The sequence below is a fragment of the Musa acuminata genome, chromosome BXJ2-9 (genome assembly GCF_036884655.1).
Source record: "Musa acuminata AAA Group cultivar baxijiao chromosome BXJ2-9, Cavendish_Baxijiao_AAA, whole genome shotgun sequence".
In the NCBI taxonomy this organism is placed as follows: Eukaryota; Viridiplantae; Streptophyta; class Magnoliopsida; order Zingiberales; family Musaceae; genus Musa; species Musa acuminata.
Window position 1 is genome coordinate 13,460,664 of NC_088346.1, and position 18,259 is coordinate 13,478,922.

At 37.8% G+C, this 18,259-nt stretch overlaps 1 protein-coding gene across 5 annotated transcripts in view; it reads left to right on the top strand.

Annotated features, from left to right (window-relative positions):
• The first annotated feature begins 2,366 nt into the window (after window positions 1-2,366).
• The window catches only part of LOC103998270 (E3 ubiquitin-protein ligase listerin), a 31,887-nt gene continuing 15,994 nt past the window's right edge, over window positions 2,367-18,259 (top strand). For 2 of the 5 annotated variants that reach the window (XM_009419693.3, XM_009419694.3), the window contains exons 1-7: window positions 2,367-2,504; window positions 2,657-2,768; window positions 6,578-6,640; window positions 9,218-9,295; window positions 11,246-11,337; window positions 14,855-14,957; window positions 16,134-16,286. In XM_009419693.3, the coding sequence (XP_009417968.2) occupies window positions 2,449-2,504; window positions 2,657-2,768; window positions 6,578-6,640; window positions 9,218-9,295; window positions 11,246-11,337; window positions 14,855-14,957; window positions 16,134-16,286 (657 nt within the window). In that variant the 5' untranslated portion in view covers window positions 2,367-2,448. Of the gene's footprint in view, window positions 2,505-2,656; window positions 2,769-6,576; window positions 6,641-9,217; window positions 9,296-11,245; window positions 11,338-14,854; window positions 14,958-16,133; window positions 16,287-18,259 lie in introns of those variants that run through there. The other 3 variants (XM_065125930.1, XM_065125929.1, XM_065125932.1) reach the window with 3 other exon arrangements.

Sequence of the window (18,259 nt, forward strand, 5' to 3'; positions counted from 1 at the left end):
GTTATATTGACATCAGACCTCTATAAATAGGAGGGAACCAATGGTTCATATGCTAGAGCCTCTTTTGGTTGTCATCTCTTATTCTTCTCTCCTCTTCTCCTCCTCCTCCTCCTCCTCCTCAGATAGCAGGCTTGGAGACTTAAGGAGCTGTGTGGATGATTATTATAGAGATGAACGCTTAACCTCTTTCACCATCTCCTAGAGATCTGTAGAGATTCAAAGATATACGATCTCTATAAGTAAAACAATCTTTAATATACGTAGTTTTAAGTTTCATGGATTTTGTACACAAATCTTCACACGATGATGAATATATCTTTGGAAATTTTTAGGGATTTTGTTTTAATGTTCTTCCGCTGCACATATGATGTCACCCCCTAGATTTCCTTACACATAAATGTCATATTCAAAACTTTCCTAAAATTTTAGATTAATTTGAATAGTTCATCTATATGATGCTCTATTTTTGATTTTTTTCTCAAAAATAATATTTTCACTTATTAAAATTTTTTAAAACAATTTTTTTTTATATATTATTAAATAATGCATCTATATGATGCATTATAATTGGTTAGAAATAGAAAAAACAAGGACAAAAAATGACACACTATTTAGAAACTAAAAAATCCATAAAGATTCAAAAAACTTAAAATAAAAAATCAGTGACATGTTAATAAGTGTCGCTTTTCTAAAAATTTTAGATCATTTTGAGTATTTCATCCATAAGATGTATTATTTTTTATTTCTTCTCGAAAATAATGTATCACCTATTAGAATTTTTTTTTTCTAGATCAAATTTTCTACATATATTGTTAACCTATTTAGAAGCTTAAATATAAAAAAATTACACGAATGAATTATAATTTATCAGAAATAGAAAAATAAAGAGAAAATAAAAAATGATACACTATTCATATGCTAAAAAATCCATAAAAATATCAAAAAAATTATCTACAATAGAAAACTAGTGGCATATGTCAATAAATATCATATTCAAAATTTTCTTAAAATTTCAGATCGTTTTGAATAGTATATCCATGCAATGTACTATTTTTTATTTTTACTCAAAAATAATAGACGTATTAGGAAATTTTTTTGAACCAAATTTTCTACATATATTGTTGACCTATGTAGAAGCTTAAATATAAAAAAAATATTACATGGATGCATTATAATTTATTAAAAATATAAAAAGAAGAAAATAAAAATATTATTATTCATATTCTCAAAAATCTGTAAAAATATAAAATAATTTTAAATAAAAAACTATTGATATATGTCCGTAAGTGTCTTATTCAAAGCTTTCTTAAAAATTTGAGATCATTGCGAAAAGTACATCAAAGTCACGTATTGTTTTAATTTTTCTACAAAAAATAATACAACATCTTTTTTTTTTTTTGGTCTGGATCAAATTTTTTACATATATTATTGATATATTTAGAAACTTAAACGTGCAAAAATATTCTAGAGTTCAATAGAAAACGCTTGAACCTAGAACCTTCCTTATGACAACGATGGAATAGAAGCTCAAATAAATCGATATCGTCGATGACAAAACTGAATTTTCATAAGCAAAACTCAACCCTAAATACTGTGACATACAAAGGTAAGAATGCTGGGAGGATATATACTATGGCAACGAAATAGCTGAGTAATTGGAGATGAAAGATTATACAACATTGGTGACATCAATTAGTAAATATGAAATAGCGATAAATCAATTTTGTATCCGATTTAAGCTTATGTGAACCCAAATAAATTTTTAAGGTTAACATTTTCCTTTACAGAAAAAAACCCAAAGTTATGAGTTTATATATATATATATATATATACAACAATGTTGTTACCTTAGTATTCTACCACAGGCCCTGCCAACGTCATAAATAATTATAATAGTAATATAATTGTGGACGTATTTATTTGATGCTGTTATCATTTTTTTATGTGGATTTTTTTTGTATCATTCAGATCTTTGATGTAGACGAAAATGACGAATGCTAGTACAAAGATGACGTTACTCCTATGGGATGATTTAGATGAGTTCATCTTTTCCTTGTAGCTTTCATATCGGGGAATTCTTGTACATTTAATTCAAGTTTTTCTGATTTTTATATGATCAGAAGAGAAATTTAAAAGAAAGAAAAATGACCGTGGGAAATATATGCATGGTGTTGGATACAGGTGCTTACACGGATTCAACGGGTGTGTTCGTGGACCCGAACCCAAATCATGGTTTTCGGATCATTTGTGGTCCATTTTGGATCCGCTTACCTGCGACCCGAATCCTCTCCGCTCATTCCCGACTTCTCCGACCGATATATATCACTACGTCGTAGCTTTCACCGCTCTATTTCGCCCTCTTCCGCTCTGTTTTTAGGTTTCCAGACGATTCTTATAAGGTGTTCGATCGATTTGGGATCCTTCACTCGGGTGAAAGCGCCGCAGAAGATGGGGAAGCCAAAGGGTGATGGTGGGAGGAGCAAGACGCGCCCTTCTAGCAGCAGGTTCAGCCCCTCTTCTTCTCCTCCATCTCCTACTACTGTTGATTTCATCGTTCGATCTTTTAGATTCCGTTCTTGAGTTTTTTTTAATGGTTTCTATATCGTTTCTTTAATCTGCTATTAGTTCTTACTTGTTAATTGGTGGTCATGTTTAGCTTGGCTGCTTCTTTGTTACCGTCGGGAGTCTCAACCGTTGGTTTCGGTGGTTACCTGGGGAATTCTCGGGTTGAATCCTCTTCACCAGCAGATGATTCCTTGCCGTTTTCGGTGTGTTTTTCTTAATCTTCCTTAGTCCTTATTAATTTGTCATTCTCTTTGGATTTTGAAACAGATACGAATCTGGAAGTTACATTGATTGTAATCTTCTTTTCTTTGAGCTGAGTAGCTAAATTTTGTTGATTAGGTTGGCCAACTTTTATAATATAAGTAGTAAATTTGTAAATTTAGGTGCTGACCAATTGGGAACAATAAAAGATATTTTAGTCGAGTAAGATGATCTGATTAGATGAAAGGAGAACTTTTTTTTCTTTAATTACAATGATGCTAACAATTTTGTGCGGCATAAGCTGTAATCTTTGACTTAAAAGCTAGGTTGTGACAAGAAGGTTCGAATTTAAATGATGACTAAGATGTTGGTTGAGTACACACATATAAGAACCAAAGTAATGACTAAGACGTTGGTTGAGTACACACAGATAAGAACCAAAGTAATGACTAAGATGTTGGTGCAGTACACACAGGTAAATCCAATTAAGCAATACCATGGATATGAAAATTGACATCTGTCATGGATTTCTTATCAAAAGCCTTGTATAAGGAGGAGGTACTATGTAGAGGCTTTTATTTTCACAGGCCTACTTAACTATGTTGTTGTTTAGTTAGTATTGTCATATTTTTAGGACTGTGAAAAATCTAGGGTATTCACTTCTTCATTTAGTAAGTATTATCATTCTACTTGCACATAATTTATAAAGTAGATAGCTTAAGAGCCTAGGAGTGTGTAGAGTGTGATTAGCCTTTTACTTGTGCTATTCCCCCTTTGTAGCAGAGGTTGTTAATGGTCGATCACATGTTGTGTAGAATCTGTGATCAAATAGAACGTGGGAGGCAATGTCATTATTGCCAACTGGCTCTTGGCAATTACACATTACAAAGTAAGAGAGGGGGTGCTGCCTGATTGCTAATGTATGACCCCTACATGTCATGGTAGTGTGATTTAAGGCAGTGATTGCAAAAGGCGCTCGGGCGCTCGCCTAGGCGCTCGGGCGAGGCGAGGCGAGGCCCGAGCGCCTCGCTAATGTCCCAGGCGGCGCGCTTCAATCAGGCGCCGCCTAGGCGCTCGCCCGAGCCCAGGCGCTGGGCGCTTCGGGCGAGCGCCTGGGTAAACCGAACCAGAATTTTAGGTCTGGTTCGGTCCTGGTTCGGTTGTTAGTTGGTTCAATCGAACCAACTAAACCGATATAACCCCAACCCTAACCTGCTGCCGATCCCGATCGCGATCTCGTCGCTCGCTGTCGCTGCTCCCGCTGCCGCTGCTCGCCGCTGTCGCTGCTCGCGCCTCCCGCGAGCCTTCCCGCTGCTCGTGCCTCCCGCGAGCCCTCTCGCTGCTCGCGCCTCCTACGAGCCCTCTCGCTGCTCGCGTCTCCTGCGAGCCCTCCCGCGAGCCTTCCCGCTGCTCGCGCCTCCCTCGAGCCCTCCCGCTGCTCGCGCCTCCCGCGAGCCCTCTCGCCTCCCGCGAGCCCTCCCGCTGCTCGCGCCTCCCTCGAGGCCTCTCGCTGCTCGCGCCTTCCGCTCCCTTTCCCTTTCCCGCTGCCGCTGTCGCCGCTCGCCGCTGCTGCCGCTCGCCGCTGCTGTCGCTCGCCGCTGCCGCTGCTGCCGCTGCCGCCGCTCACCGCTGCCGCTGCCGCCGCTGCTGCCGCCGCTCGCCGTCGCTGCTGCCGTCGCTCGCCGCTGCTTCCTCGTTTCTCCGTCAGCAGATTTATACTGTTAATGTGATTATATTTATTAATTATATTATATATTTTTATATTTTTATTTAAAATTTTAAATAATTATATTTATTAATTATATTTTATATTTTTATATTTTAGCGCCTCGCTTCACTCGGGCGAGCGCCTAGCGCCTCGGGCGTTTTTGGACCTTGGCGCCTTTTGGCGCCTAGCGCTTTTTAAATCACTGATTTAAGGTAACTTCTTTATTCCGATGATCTAAGGTAACTTCTTTATTCATACTTGATAAGTCAGATTTTTAGTGTTGATCTGGTGAGAACTCTTATTTTGCACATGCTTATGCCATGTGATAAAGCTCTTTTAGGTGATCTTATAGCCCACACTTTGTCATTTTGTCATAGACTTAGCTGGAATTGCCTAAGTCGTGAGGCACCATTGCGGCCAAGACGCGAACTTAGCTTGAGTTGCCTAAGTTGCAAAGCACCCTTGCGCCAACTTCTCGGACTTAGTTGGGATTGCCTAAGTCATGAGGTGCCCTTGCGACATACGCGTCCGCAAAGGGTTAGCCTAGTTGCAACCTCGTACAGGTCCCGAAGGACCTATAAAACAGAAGGTTGATTAGATTGAAAACGAGCGACGAACAAGTCCCGACGTCTCGCAAAGAGGGAAGCTTTACAAGCAATTCAATAAGCACATTGTGTGCAGAGGAGAAAAGAGAGGAAGGAGGAAAATAAGGACTTTAGAAGGTAGAACGAACAGTTGCAAGTCTACAAACAACTGCTCACCGGATGCTGGGCGCGAAGGCAAGTTCCCGTCAAGTTAACGTTCGAACTTGTGAAGAGTTTTTTAACACCCGACAATATACCGAAGCCCCATCTAACCCTGTGCCACCCGGGGGGTTCTAGGGTACTGAGATGGCAGACGTTTTTGGCGCTGCAGCTGGCTGCAGAAAACAGCCCGCGACACACGAAAACAGAGCCATTTTAGCCCGGCGCGGTGAGCGGTCGCACTGTAGCGCTGCAACCTGTTCGAACATGTATTTTTACAAGCAACACACAAAACCAAGGCAAAACAGGCTGCCATGTCTCTGTACAAGCATGCAAAAGTGACGAACGGTTCGTTGAACGAAGTTGTTGCGAGTGCGTGACAACCGTTCGTGATAGTCTGGGGCATTTGGGCTTATAAAATTCAATATTTTATAAGATATATGCTTATAAAATTCAATAAGCCTGTACTGGAATCAATACTAGATATGTGCTTATAGAATTCAATATTTTTACTGGCTGTCACCTTCTAGTAATCCTCCTTATCTGTCTTGAAACTGACTTTTGGAAAAAGGCATGATAATAAATGTGCATGGAGTCTATATTATAATTACACAATTTAAATATCTGTTTTTGGGTATTGCACATGTACAATGCTTTATTATGTCAGAGTGCATAGTTACATTTTATTACATATCATTAACTAGCAGCCTTAGCCTATACAGCACAAAAGAAAGTCTTTTTAGTAACATTGTAATAGAAGAATATAGACAAAATTGCAAAAGTTTATGATAATTAAAGAATATTTTTTTAATATCATTAATTATTATTATATGCTTAATGCAAATGGTATGAAACAATAATGACCATATATCCAATTTCCAAATACCTATCTTTTCTATAATTCAACGAACAACTTTTAATGAAATAACAAGCTTCTCCTAGAAGTATGCACGAAATAACCCCTAAATAATTATTTTATAACCTTCTTTGAAAATTTTCTGACAGATATCAAATAAGTATGCCATCAACTCTGATATGGAGAGGACAAGTGATTCTATGTTTGTTATGACGTATTATTCATATGTGCTCAATCTGACTGTCATCCTCATTCCATGGTAACTTGCTATATTCATGTAATTTATTGTATGAAGTTGGATTATAGAGAGAGAGTGTTTTCCAAAAAATTTCTAATAAGATATTTGATTCTGTTATTTGAGTTATGTTGAATTTTCAAGCTTATATGGTTATCATTTGTCATTCTAATTCATTGCATCCTCATTCGACGTTCTAAAATTATATGTGCATTGCAAATGTTGATGGTTGGACATGGTATCAATTAACCATAATTTACTTCATGTAGGATGTTGACAGTGAAATGGCACAACACTTGAAGAGGCTTGGTAGAAAAGATCCAACAACAAAGGTAATGCAATGAGTTTTTTGTCCTCTGAAACATCTATCATTAGATCCTGGTATCTATTATCTTTTTGTTGGCTCACTCTTTTCTGGTCATGGAAGTCATGTGCCTTTACTCTGTGGAATAAATTATTTAGTGTGACTTCTCATCGTGTCTATTTAATTTGATTCATCTGACTAGAGCATTTTTGGCAGAGGATATGGCTTACTAAAACTATGTATAACTTTCGTCATGATTAACATTTTAATTGACTGCATGGATTTCCTTCTTTTCTTATCCCAGAGCATAATGACATTGTTTATCTTCCTGCTTATTTCCTTTGTCCCTCGATCACACGTGTGAAGTTATCTGTGTTTGTAGCATGGTTGATATTATACTGAAGAAACTTCTATAGTTGGTAAGTCATTTGAGTCTGGATCCTTGGTCACTTCTTGTTACTGATTTAAGTACCTATTCTACATGTATACTTCTCTCCTGTGGAAATGAGAGCGATTTTTTCCAAACATCATATTTACTTTTTTGTTTATTAAAGCAAAGAAGAGTTCACATTAGAAACTCTAGTGGCTGGGCCAGTGATTTAAAAAGTGCTAGGCGCCAAAAGGCGCCAAGGTCCACAAACGCCCGAGGCGCTAGGCGCTCGCCCGAGCGAAGCGAGGCGCTAAAATATAAAAATATATAATATAATTAATAAATTCAAATAAATAAAAATTAACAACATTAAAATCAAAATAATATTATTAATCTATTAGCAGAAAATTAATCATTTCAAAATTCAAATAAACTTAATATTAAGAGTATACTGTATACTGAGCCTGATGGAGAAATGAGGAAGCAGCGGCGAGCGGCGGCAGCGGCAGTGGGAAAGGGAAAGGGAGCGGGAGGGCTCGCGGGAGGCGCAAGCAGCGGGAGGGCTCGCGGGAGGCGCAAGCAGCGGGAGGGCTCGAGGGAAGTGCGAGCAGCGGGAGGGCTCGCGGGAGGGCTCGAGGGAGGTGCGAGCAACGGGAAGGCTCGCGGGAGGCGCGAGCAGCGACAGCGGCGAGCGACAGCAGGAGCGACGAGCAGCGAGATCGCGATCGGGATCGGGATCGGCAGCGGCAGCAGGTTAGGATTGGGTAATGGTTAGGGTTGGGGTTATATCGGTTTAGTTGGTTCGATTGAATCAACTAACAACCGAACCAGGACCGAACCAGACCTAAAATTCTGGTTCGGTCGCCTTGGTTTACCCAGGCGCTCGCCTGAAGCGCCCAGCGCCTGGGCTCGGGCGAGCGCCCAGGCGGCGCATGTTTGAAGCGCGCCGCCTGGGACATTAGTGAGGCGCTCGGGCCTCGCCTCGCCTCGCCCGAGCGCCTAGGAGAGCGCCCGAGCGCCTTTTTCAATCACTGGGCTAGACAACTATTTTACAAGATCATGAAACATGGGACTTGAATGTCTGTTGTCCGAAACAAATTCACTTGAGACTTGGCATATACAAAGAAAGAAAGACCTTAACTTTAGTGATCACAAGCCCCACCAAAAGCCTGCGAAGTCTCTCACTAGATCATGAGTTGACAATTTCACACTGAGTGGTTAGAAGATATGACAGTTCCAAAAACCAAACAGAATTTTTTGTTGTATCTTTTTATAAAGCATGGATACAATTGCAAACTTGTGATGTGATATACTGTAGTACATTTTTAAGAAAAAAGGTTTATGACATGAATGTGTCAATAACAATGTTTTATATAAATGACAAAGCTCGACATTTGTTCCAAGTGCTAGATTATGTTGCTATATGTCACGATGATTAATTAATTGTCATTCTTTGTTTCTAGCCTGTGCATCATGAGAGAAGTTATTGTTAACAATATAGAACTTTAGTTATTATTGTAGATAAGATGAACATTATAAAATCAAAAAATTTCTTTTCATAATCCGATGCTTAATACAAATGAGTTGAAAGTTGAAACTATTTATCAAAAGTTACATATCCATCTCCTATACAATCAAAAGATTGACATATAAGAAAAAAAGACCCTTACAAGAAGTATCCACTATCCCCAATTATCTTCATATTTTAAATCTTTCTAATAATTAATTAAAAACATTTTCGGGTGAAGTATCTAACATGTATCCAAAAAAGCATCATACAAGTTATATCTGCTATGAATTTGTTATAGATATGGCAATCAATTTAAGTATACTTGTGTGGTGCATTTCTTTTTTTCCTCTAGAGGTCCCAGCTAACAGGCATTGTCTGATATTGCCCAGAAATTCATGAAACTGACCCCAAAAATTTATGGGACATTACCATTTGCTATCATTGGCTGATTCGAGTCCTGACCTTGATTTTTGAAACCTTGCTCACATCTGGTACTTGAATCAGTTTTCCACTAGTTCAAACCTAAGACTCTCATACCCCACAAAACAACCCTCAGAAGTTAGAAGTTTTTAGGTACTATAATTGTTGAAATTGTTACACAGGTTGTTAACTGCCATTGGCTATGTGACGTTTGTATTCTTATATAAATTATGTAGGGCATTTATGTTGATTTTATGTTTCTTATTAGCTGGCTACCATAACAAAACACATATTTCTTGGTGCAGCTAAAAGCTCTTACATCATTGGCAGTTCTCTTTAAGCAAAAGTCTAGTGAGGAAATAGTGCAAATTGTTCCACAGTGGGTATAGTTCTTCCACCATACTCATATGACATTAACTTCTCACAAGCTTCAGTTGATTTTTCCAGTAGCTTTTGATGATTGTATCATGAATTTTTTGTGCTTTTAAATCTTATATATGTCATCAGTTGTTCTGATCTCGGCTTTTTGATTGCCCTTTTGCTAACTTTATTTGGTTTCTCTTGTTTTTTTTCTGTATTGGTGGCAGTTAAAATCATTTCAAAGTTGAATCGGCTTCTTATGTAGTCATGTGGCAATGGCTTCAGAGTTATCTGATTCAGCTTTGATCACTATTGGATTAACATCTGGATTTTTTTTCCTGGAGCACCATTTAGATCTATGGTTTTTGCTACATGTTTCACATTTACATCGCAGTTCCTTTTGAGTAGCTTTATTTTACCATCTTTTTTTGCACATAGACTGACTTTTACACTAAATCATCAGTAGTCAAAATTGCTTTCCATCTTGAAGTAGTCTTGCTACTAATTTACATAGTCTGATCTCTCTGGACAAATAATGATCTGCATTGTGGGGCTTAAAACAAAAATTAAAGAGTACTGATCTGGACTTAAAATTGGGTGCCAAAAAGGGAGAGAGGTGATTTAGATTTTAATGAGTGCTAAAGAGGAAGGAAATAAGCAAGAAAATGTATATTTAGGAAAAGTATGACGGAATACAGACTGCTGCCACCATCTCTTTCCTCTGTTCTCTTCTCTCTGCAACCAACTGCCATAGCTTCTGGACTCCACTCCCGTTCCTGCTTCTCTCTTCTCCTTCCTCTTTATAGTTTTTGTAATTTAGCATTTTGCTTTGCTGGGGTGAATGCCTAGGAGAGTGCCTGATAACTTGGGCAATAAAGGACCTTGGTGAATTGTACCTATGGGGAGCTTTTTTAAACACTGAGCTGAACTAACTCTAGTCCACCGTTGTCATTGCTAGCTGACCTGACCTCTTGTAATGGTTCTTTAGGCCAAGACCTTCGTGAGGAGAAGATGCACAAGGAAAGAGGTTGTGTTGATGAAAGTCAGAGGTTAGAAAATAAGTGTGTTTCAAGTTTCAACAACATTGGTGGCTTGGTGGACAGTGATTTTAAAGCATTGATCATGTATGATTGGTGACATTGGCCAAGTTTGCATTATGGAAGGTATATTGGATTTCTAGTGGGTTGCTATGCTGATTGCCGAGGGCAAGATAGCCTACTTGATGAAAAATGAAGATTATGAAGTGGTTGGAGGAGGCAGAGGGAGGAGAAGACAAGTAGAGGTGATGGAGAGATGATTATAAAAGCAAGATATACCTTCTATGCCTCAGTTTGAGCAAAGTTTAAGTCATCATAATCTACAATCCCTTCTGAGCAAAATCTATGTTGTAGCTACCATCATGTAATAGACCATTTGAGCAAAATCTTTGTCATAGCCACAATTAGCTACACAGATTGATCTTTATCTCACAATTCCTTTTAAATTGTTCAAGGTCCTTTGTACATCTCTATCACCTTCACATCTTAATATCTTGTGTTCGATTGCATGTGTGTGATGTGTATAAATATTGTCTAGGAACTTTTTTGGTGTCTTTATAAGCTTAAACTCTTATCCACTATTGATGGTGCAAGTTTGGTCTTTGGTTCCACTTCAGCAGTCTATTTTAATGGGCCATTAACTTTTCTTTTGTCTTTTAGGTTTGTCCATATGCTTTTAAAGATTCTATATCTGCCTTTTAAGATTCTATGATTTTGTCTCACCTCTTGTTTACACCAAAAGAACTACCAATTTATTTTTTTTATTGTCTTTTTTCAAATGCTTCTTATTACTTCTTATTGTTTGCTTATCATTCTACTATTCAAATAATGTGTGTCACTAAACATTGATCCTGTGGTAATGCTAAGTATTTCTTTTAGTTCTGATTTTGTTCAACAAATCTTCACAACAAATGGTTTACTAATCTTCTACGATAGACATTTGAATACAGGAAGTTGTTGCATGATTACAATAGAGAGGTTCGCCAAGCTACACATGTCACAATGACCAGTCTTGTTAATGCCATCAGGTTTGCACTAGTTTGGTGGTTTATGTAAATCTGCCAATGCTGGTTGATCTCAGTCTTTTGCATGTTTCTTATTTTAGCTTCAGTTTGCAAAGTGTACTTTATAAGTAAACTAAGAAATTTACTTATGATACCCGCTAGATTCTTTGATGTCAAGTATGGGAGAAGGCTTTAGATAGTACCAATGCAGCAACCATTTATTGGTGTGTGGTTTACGTTAGGCACCATGATTGGTGGTTGCTATTTGTTGGTCTGTAGCACCTCCAGATCCAACATCACTTGCAGGGATTTTAGTTTTCCATTTGATTTTTTTTGTTATTTATGTGTTTGATGAGGACACCTGAGATTAGGTTGGGGAGACTATGAAGCCCCAGGACAATCTTGTATCAAGTGTGGGGCTGATGCTTTAAATAGTATATTAGTCACCATCCATCCCCAAAAAGCACCTGCGGGTGCACCATTTGGAGGGCATAACTTACATGTTTTTCAGTTGTATGCTAGTTGTTCTAAGGCAAACTATGCTTTATGGATCAAAATGTTAGGCAATTAGATGACAACATTTACAAAAAGTTAGTAGTGCCAAATAATAATGTTAAGGTGAATGTATGAAGTTGCCATAAAAGATAGGATAAGTATATTTACATATATCAACTATTAGGAATGGTTTCGAACTTTCAATTGATGATATGATGAGGTAAAAGTAGTCGGTGGTTTAAATAGGCGCCCGGGCTCTTGGGTGAGATGAGGCGAGGTGAGGCCCAAGTGCCTCAAGGCTAGCTCAAGCGGCGTGCTTTAGTGAAGCGTTGCCTGGGCGCTCGCTTGAACCTAGGCGCTGGGCACCTCAGGGGAGCGCTCGGTTGAAGGAAAGCAATCGATCCAGACTTGATAGTCTGGTTTAATTGAACAATAACTTAGTTGGTTCAATGAACCAACTAAGTAGCTTTACTAAAGCTGTGCACGCAAACACCCCACCCCCCCTCGTGCACGACCCCGACCAATAAACCCTACTTCGTGCGCACTCGCTGTCTTCGTCATCGACGCACGGGACCGATGCTTCCTTTGCCGCCAACGAACGGGTCTAAAGGTCTAGCTTTCATGCACAGTTCCCTCTACCGTCGTCGCTTTCGTGTGCTTTTCCTTCCACTGTTGAGGGAGAGGATCATAATTTCCTTTGCCATCGACGGACACATCTGAAGCTTTCTTCGCTCACGACGTCGTTGTTCGTAGCTTTTGCCGTTGTTGCCATCGTTTGAAGCTTCCTCCGCCACTATCGTTGTCATCCGCAACTTCCTTTGCCGTTGTTGCTATCGTTTGTAGCTTCCTCCGTTGTCGTAGTTGTCGTTCAAAGCTTCTTCTGTCATTGTTGCTGTCGTTTGCAACTTCTTCCGTCGCTACTATCGTCGTTCGAAAGTTCCTCCATTATCGTCGCCCTCTCCTTCCCCACTTTCCACCATCGATGACTCTTTTCTCCCCTCTAACTACTGTTAACAGTTGATTAAATACTGTTAATATTATATTGTTAACTACTGTTACCATATAATAGTCCCTATTTAGATTTTAGCATTGTTAATCTCTATTTATTGTTGAGTCTTTTGACATTTTTGTTATTAGAAGATGGATAACGTGACTTTATACTTCAGATATTTTCAATTAATGTCGTATTTTTATTTATATAATCATATTTATCAATTGAATTATATATTTTTTATATTTTAATATTTCAGAGTACCTTGGACATTTTGGAACCTTGGCACCTAGCGCTTTTTAAATCATTGAAAGTAGTGATGTAGTACAGATATGTTCAGATGAGATTTATGTACGCACTACTTTAAGTATCTTTAAATTAGTGCTAGTGTTGTGAGGATAGATAGAGAAAAACCTAAGAGAACTCTGTTAGAAATAATAAAAACAGACTTATTGGTACTTAGCTTAACTATGAAATTTATTTGTTACTAGTTCGACTAGTAAAATTGTTCAGAGAGATGTATGTAGCTGGGCCATATAGTTGAGACCTTATTTCTTGTTGTATCTGTTAAAATGTGTTGTTTGATGGTATAGTATTTATGCAGATAAAATAGATAAATTCGTCAGATTTTTCTGCCATTCATAAGCTTGGATGACAAGATTATTGCGAGTCCTATCGAAAGCATGTTCTTTGTCTCTATCTTAACTAGAGACATTTATCTATAATGGTAATTCAGTGCAGATATTCTTGTGCTTTATCAGCAGCAAAACTTTTTGGGAAAGTTCACACATGAAAGATCAGGAAGGCTTGCAATTCTATACCAATAAAATCATTTTTTGGATTGAAATTTGTAAAATTCTTTGAACTCAGTATACTTGTTTCCTTTTTATATTATGCTTTTAATGAAATAAAAAATACTGATATCTTTTCCTCTTGAAGCAAAGATTCCAAGGTTCACCGATGTTGCGTGGAGTCTTAACACTATTGCCTTGTCATGAAAGAAACCATGCATGCATATAAATTTATGCTTAAAACAATAATTATTGATACACATTGTAGCTGTCACAATTCTTTTGATTATTACATCACTCCAAAGTTGTCTCTTAGTAGGCTTAAAAATTAAAATTGTCGATAACTATATAAAGCAGACCTATCATTTGAGTAGACCAGATGTTTCCATAGGCAATAGTACAGGGACACTTAGATTTCAAAGGTGCACTTTGTGGTTAGTCACTAAAGCTTATTGTGTTACCATACTGAATGAGTTGGATCTTGGTACCAGGGATTCATGTGCTAATTTCCATGGGTTGCCATTTGCTGTGTGTGAGAAGGTAGTTGTCATATGTCATGCTGGGTTGTGCTGTTGGTGCCAGCACATGTCAAGATCAACATATGGTCTATCTCATGCTAGAAAAGAATTGATTCACCCAGTTTGTGAGATGACAACTCTTACTCGGCATGTTGTTTAAAGGGACTGAAAAACAAAGCAGTGAAGACAAAAACAACAGCAGCAACGACAAGTCGTGATGCCCCAACTGTTTGGGGGTGGCTACATGGATCTTTTCCCTCCATTGTGCTTTGTACAAGACAATAGCTCTGTACAATAAAAAAAAAAAAAAGAATGTTAATGAAAAGAAGGAAGAACCATAAAAACTTTGTTAGATAGGAAGAATGTGGGTAGATCCATTAGATTCATTAATCAGAGCTTGGGAATAGAAGCTTGGAATAAGCTTAAGAACTATCTCCAGCAATGATTATTTTCACTTTCTTATGGTTTTCCAAATCTTTATATGTAGGCCTCTATTTAAAGAAAATATAGGTAGATCTGTTAGATAATTCATTCAGAGATCGGGGACAGAGAAAACTTGGAATAAACTGTAGTAAAGAACTACCTTTAGTTACTGATTGTTATCACTTATTCCTTTATATGGTAGGCTTCTGGTTTGTCTTTTTCTTTTTTTATAAGCAATTTGATTGTGTATCTTTATCATATTGTTGCAAGTTTTTTTGTATGGACACCCGTGAATTAATGAAAGAATCAAATCTTTCATTCAGGAGAGGCTTGGCTCCACATCTTAAGTCTTTGATGGGTCCTTGGTGGTATTCTCAATTTGATCCCATTCCAGAAGTTTCTCAGTCGGCTAGACGATCATTAGAGGTTTTGAATTCATACCTCATCAATCATTATACTGATTATGAACTTTCTTTTTGTGACCAAGTGTCTTAGCGTGAAGGCATAGATAATTTTCTTTTTGAAAGTGTCAGCACATTATCAGTAATTCAGTATGATGAGAGCCTTTCTGTTAATATTGAATCAACACATTATACATTATCAGCATGATATGGACCTTTATGCCACTGTTGCATTGACATAATTGATAATACATCATGATAATAACTCATTGGAACTCTTTAATATCCAAACCATACCAACGAAAGTAATGCACATGTGTCTATTGAGGAGCTTGAGTGTCAACGTATATATATTTCTTTTGCCTTTTTTTTATTAGTTAGATAAGCCCATATATTATTTATGGCCATCCATTTAGTTTGAAGGAAAAAGAGAAAGGAGAGGGAGAAGGTATCATTTAGTTTCAAACCAAGAGAACAATTTGGAATTGAACGAAGATGATCGAAGTGGAATTTCATGCAGGACCTAAAAATTTGAATTTAGATAGATAGCCAGCATCTTTTTCATGTCATGATCTAATTTTGCTGCTAGCTTTCATAAGGATTTCATTAGATTTAACTGAAAAAATTGAAAATTGGTATGAAGTTAGACTAATGAACCAAATATGGTAATTAATTTCTGAACTTGATCAATCAAACTATTGGACCTAGTTTTGTGGCTATCAAAGACAGTAGTTGTACTCTGGATTTTGGCTTAAATCCAGTTGGGTGGGATGTTTGCCTTAATCTTCTGTTATCAAGGGCAGATACAGCATATTCTCAAATTTTAGCATCCTTTAACTATGTGACAAATATTGAACAATCGGGAGCAATGTTTTAGGTAGTGGTCCAATATGATTTCGGTAACTGTATATTGATGTATACTTCTCATATTGCAGGAAAAAAAAAAAACTCTCTAGTACCAACATATATGGTCCTCATTCTTGGTTGGTCTAATAATTATTGAGTTGGTATGTATTTGTCTGAATGGTATGTTAGAATTTGTTTGAGTTGTTGATTTCTCTATAGGAATACTTCAACTAAAAGAACCTCTTTACTCTTCTCATGATTTATACTTGTTTATTATGCATGCTTAAGATGGGGTGTTATTATTTTTCTAGTCCATATATCTTTAAGCTATAATGTTATTTTGATAATATTGCAGGCAGCATTTCCAGCACAAGAACGAAGGTTAGATGCCTTGATGTTTTGTGTAAATGAGATCTTTTTGTATTTAGATGAGAATTTAAAGTTGACACCACAATCAATGGTTGATAAAGCCATACCTGCAGATGAGTTGGAAGATATGCACCAACGGGTATGTGTTTGGATTTCTCCATCTTTTTTTGTCTTAAAATTTCAAGCTACAATTGGACTCATATTTTGTTGAATGTTATTGAAAACATGCACTTATGTGGCTAGTTCGCTGGTATTTATATCTTAGCTTTAATTGTACATCGATCTCTTGTATGTTAGGTTGTCAGAACAGAGCAATTAGGAATGGAGTTCCCAGATACTGTATTTTATATTATTGTTTTTATCATATATCAACTCTGACGCATGCCATTTATAGGAAGTATGAGGATGTCACCTGGATCTTTATGCTGATGCCAAATAGCTATTGTAATATGTTCTTTCATCTCTTTGTTATTCTTTATTTTAGCTCTTCATATTTGAAGTGTATATATGAAAGTCAGAAAGTAATATTAATAGAAAAGTATGCTTTATGCCTATGGAAGTGGCCAGCAAGTTGAATGGCAACAAGGTTTGAAGAAAATAGTTGTCTTTTTGTTATGTTGCTTCTTTCTCTTTGTGTATGTACTCAAGCATTCTTCTATTAGTAGGGTTTACTTCATATCCTCTTGGCATCTTACATGTATATTTGTTTACATCTCTATATATGTTTACTGGACACTACATGCATTATTGGTGTAGTATATATTTATCTGTGGCAAGAACTGCTGTACTGCTTGAAACAGTATGGTATGGGCAGTACATACTGTTCCAGGTTTGGGCCGATATGCGGACCACATCCATTTTGGATGGCCCAGTTAAAATAATAAAAAAAATCATAAAAATGGTGGGCCCTACCCAACTCAGCATAAAAAAGAAAAGAACAAATTAGGGCTCACGAACACGAGCCCTCTTCTCGCATACGATGTCGCTGTATCTAATTAAAATAATAAAAAATAAAAAGTGATGGGGCCCTATCCAACTCAGCGTAAAAAAAAGAAAAAAAAAACAAATTAGGGCTCGCAAATGCATTCGTGAGCCCTCTTCTCGTGTACGATGCTGCTGCCCCTGCCGTTGCCACTTTGCTACTGTTGGTTCACCACTATCGCTGCCTCTGCTGCTATTGCCACTTTGACGCTACCGTTGCTTCCCAGGTACGCTGCCATTGCTTCTCCACTTCTTTCTTCTTCTTCCTCCACCGCTTCCTGTTCTTCCTTTTTCCTCCCTCCTTCCCTCCCTCCTCCTGCTATGTTCCTCCACTGCTCCTTCCTTTTCTCCCTCTTTTTCTTCTTCACTGAAACACCGGTATGCACCGACGTACCATGTGTTGGTGCACTGGTACTGACTGGCATGTACCGGTCTAATAGATAGTTGAGACGGGTCCAGTACCTGAAAACGGTGAACCTTGGATCCATCAGCATTTGATCTACATGGGTTGGTATCTATATGTTACCCTCTTGTTTGTTGTTTCTAACTTTCTATGTTTATCTGTTGGATATTGAAATCTCATCATGACCCTAGAAATCTACATGCCTGTTATAGCCTGTGCCTCATCATGACCCTGGAAATCTACATGCCTGATATAGCCTGTGCCTGTAGGAATTGAGCAGGTGGAGAAGTATCGTGTGGCAAGCAGTGGGCGGCTAAGAATGAGGATCTCCTGGTTTGAGAGAGATCAAAGTGGGTTTTTAATTTGATAGCTGTTGGGTTGCTGTCAAATGAAAAAAAAAAAGAACCTGAGTGGGCTTACTGAAGCTGAATTGGACAGTAAGCTTGTTTTGGCGGGTCAATGCAGTAATACTTGAACTGGAGCCAAACCACCTGAGATAGGCTAGTCCGCATCCTGATTCTCCATTGGCCCGGTATTTACCATCTAGTATGTACTAGTCCAGGTGGTTTTTTAAACCATTGTCATACTCATAGATTTCATTTTTTTCTCTCTTCTACCTTGGCTTCTCTTTTTTTCTTCTTCTTCTCTTACACTTCTCTCCTCCATTTTCTTCTTTTGAGGTTGTCAATTCAGCCAACTCAGGAAACTCTATTTTAACGTGATTGATC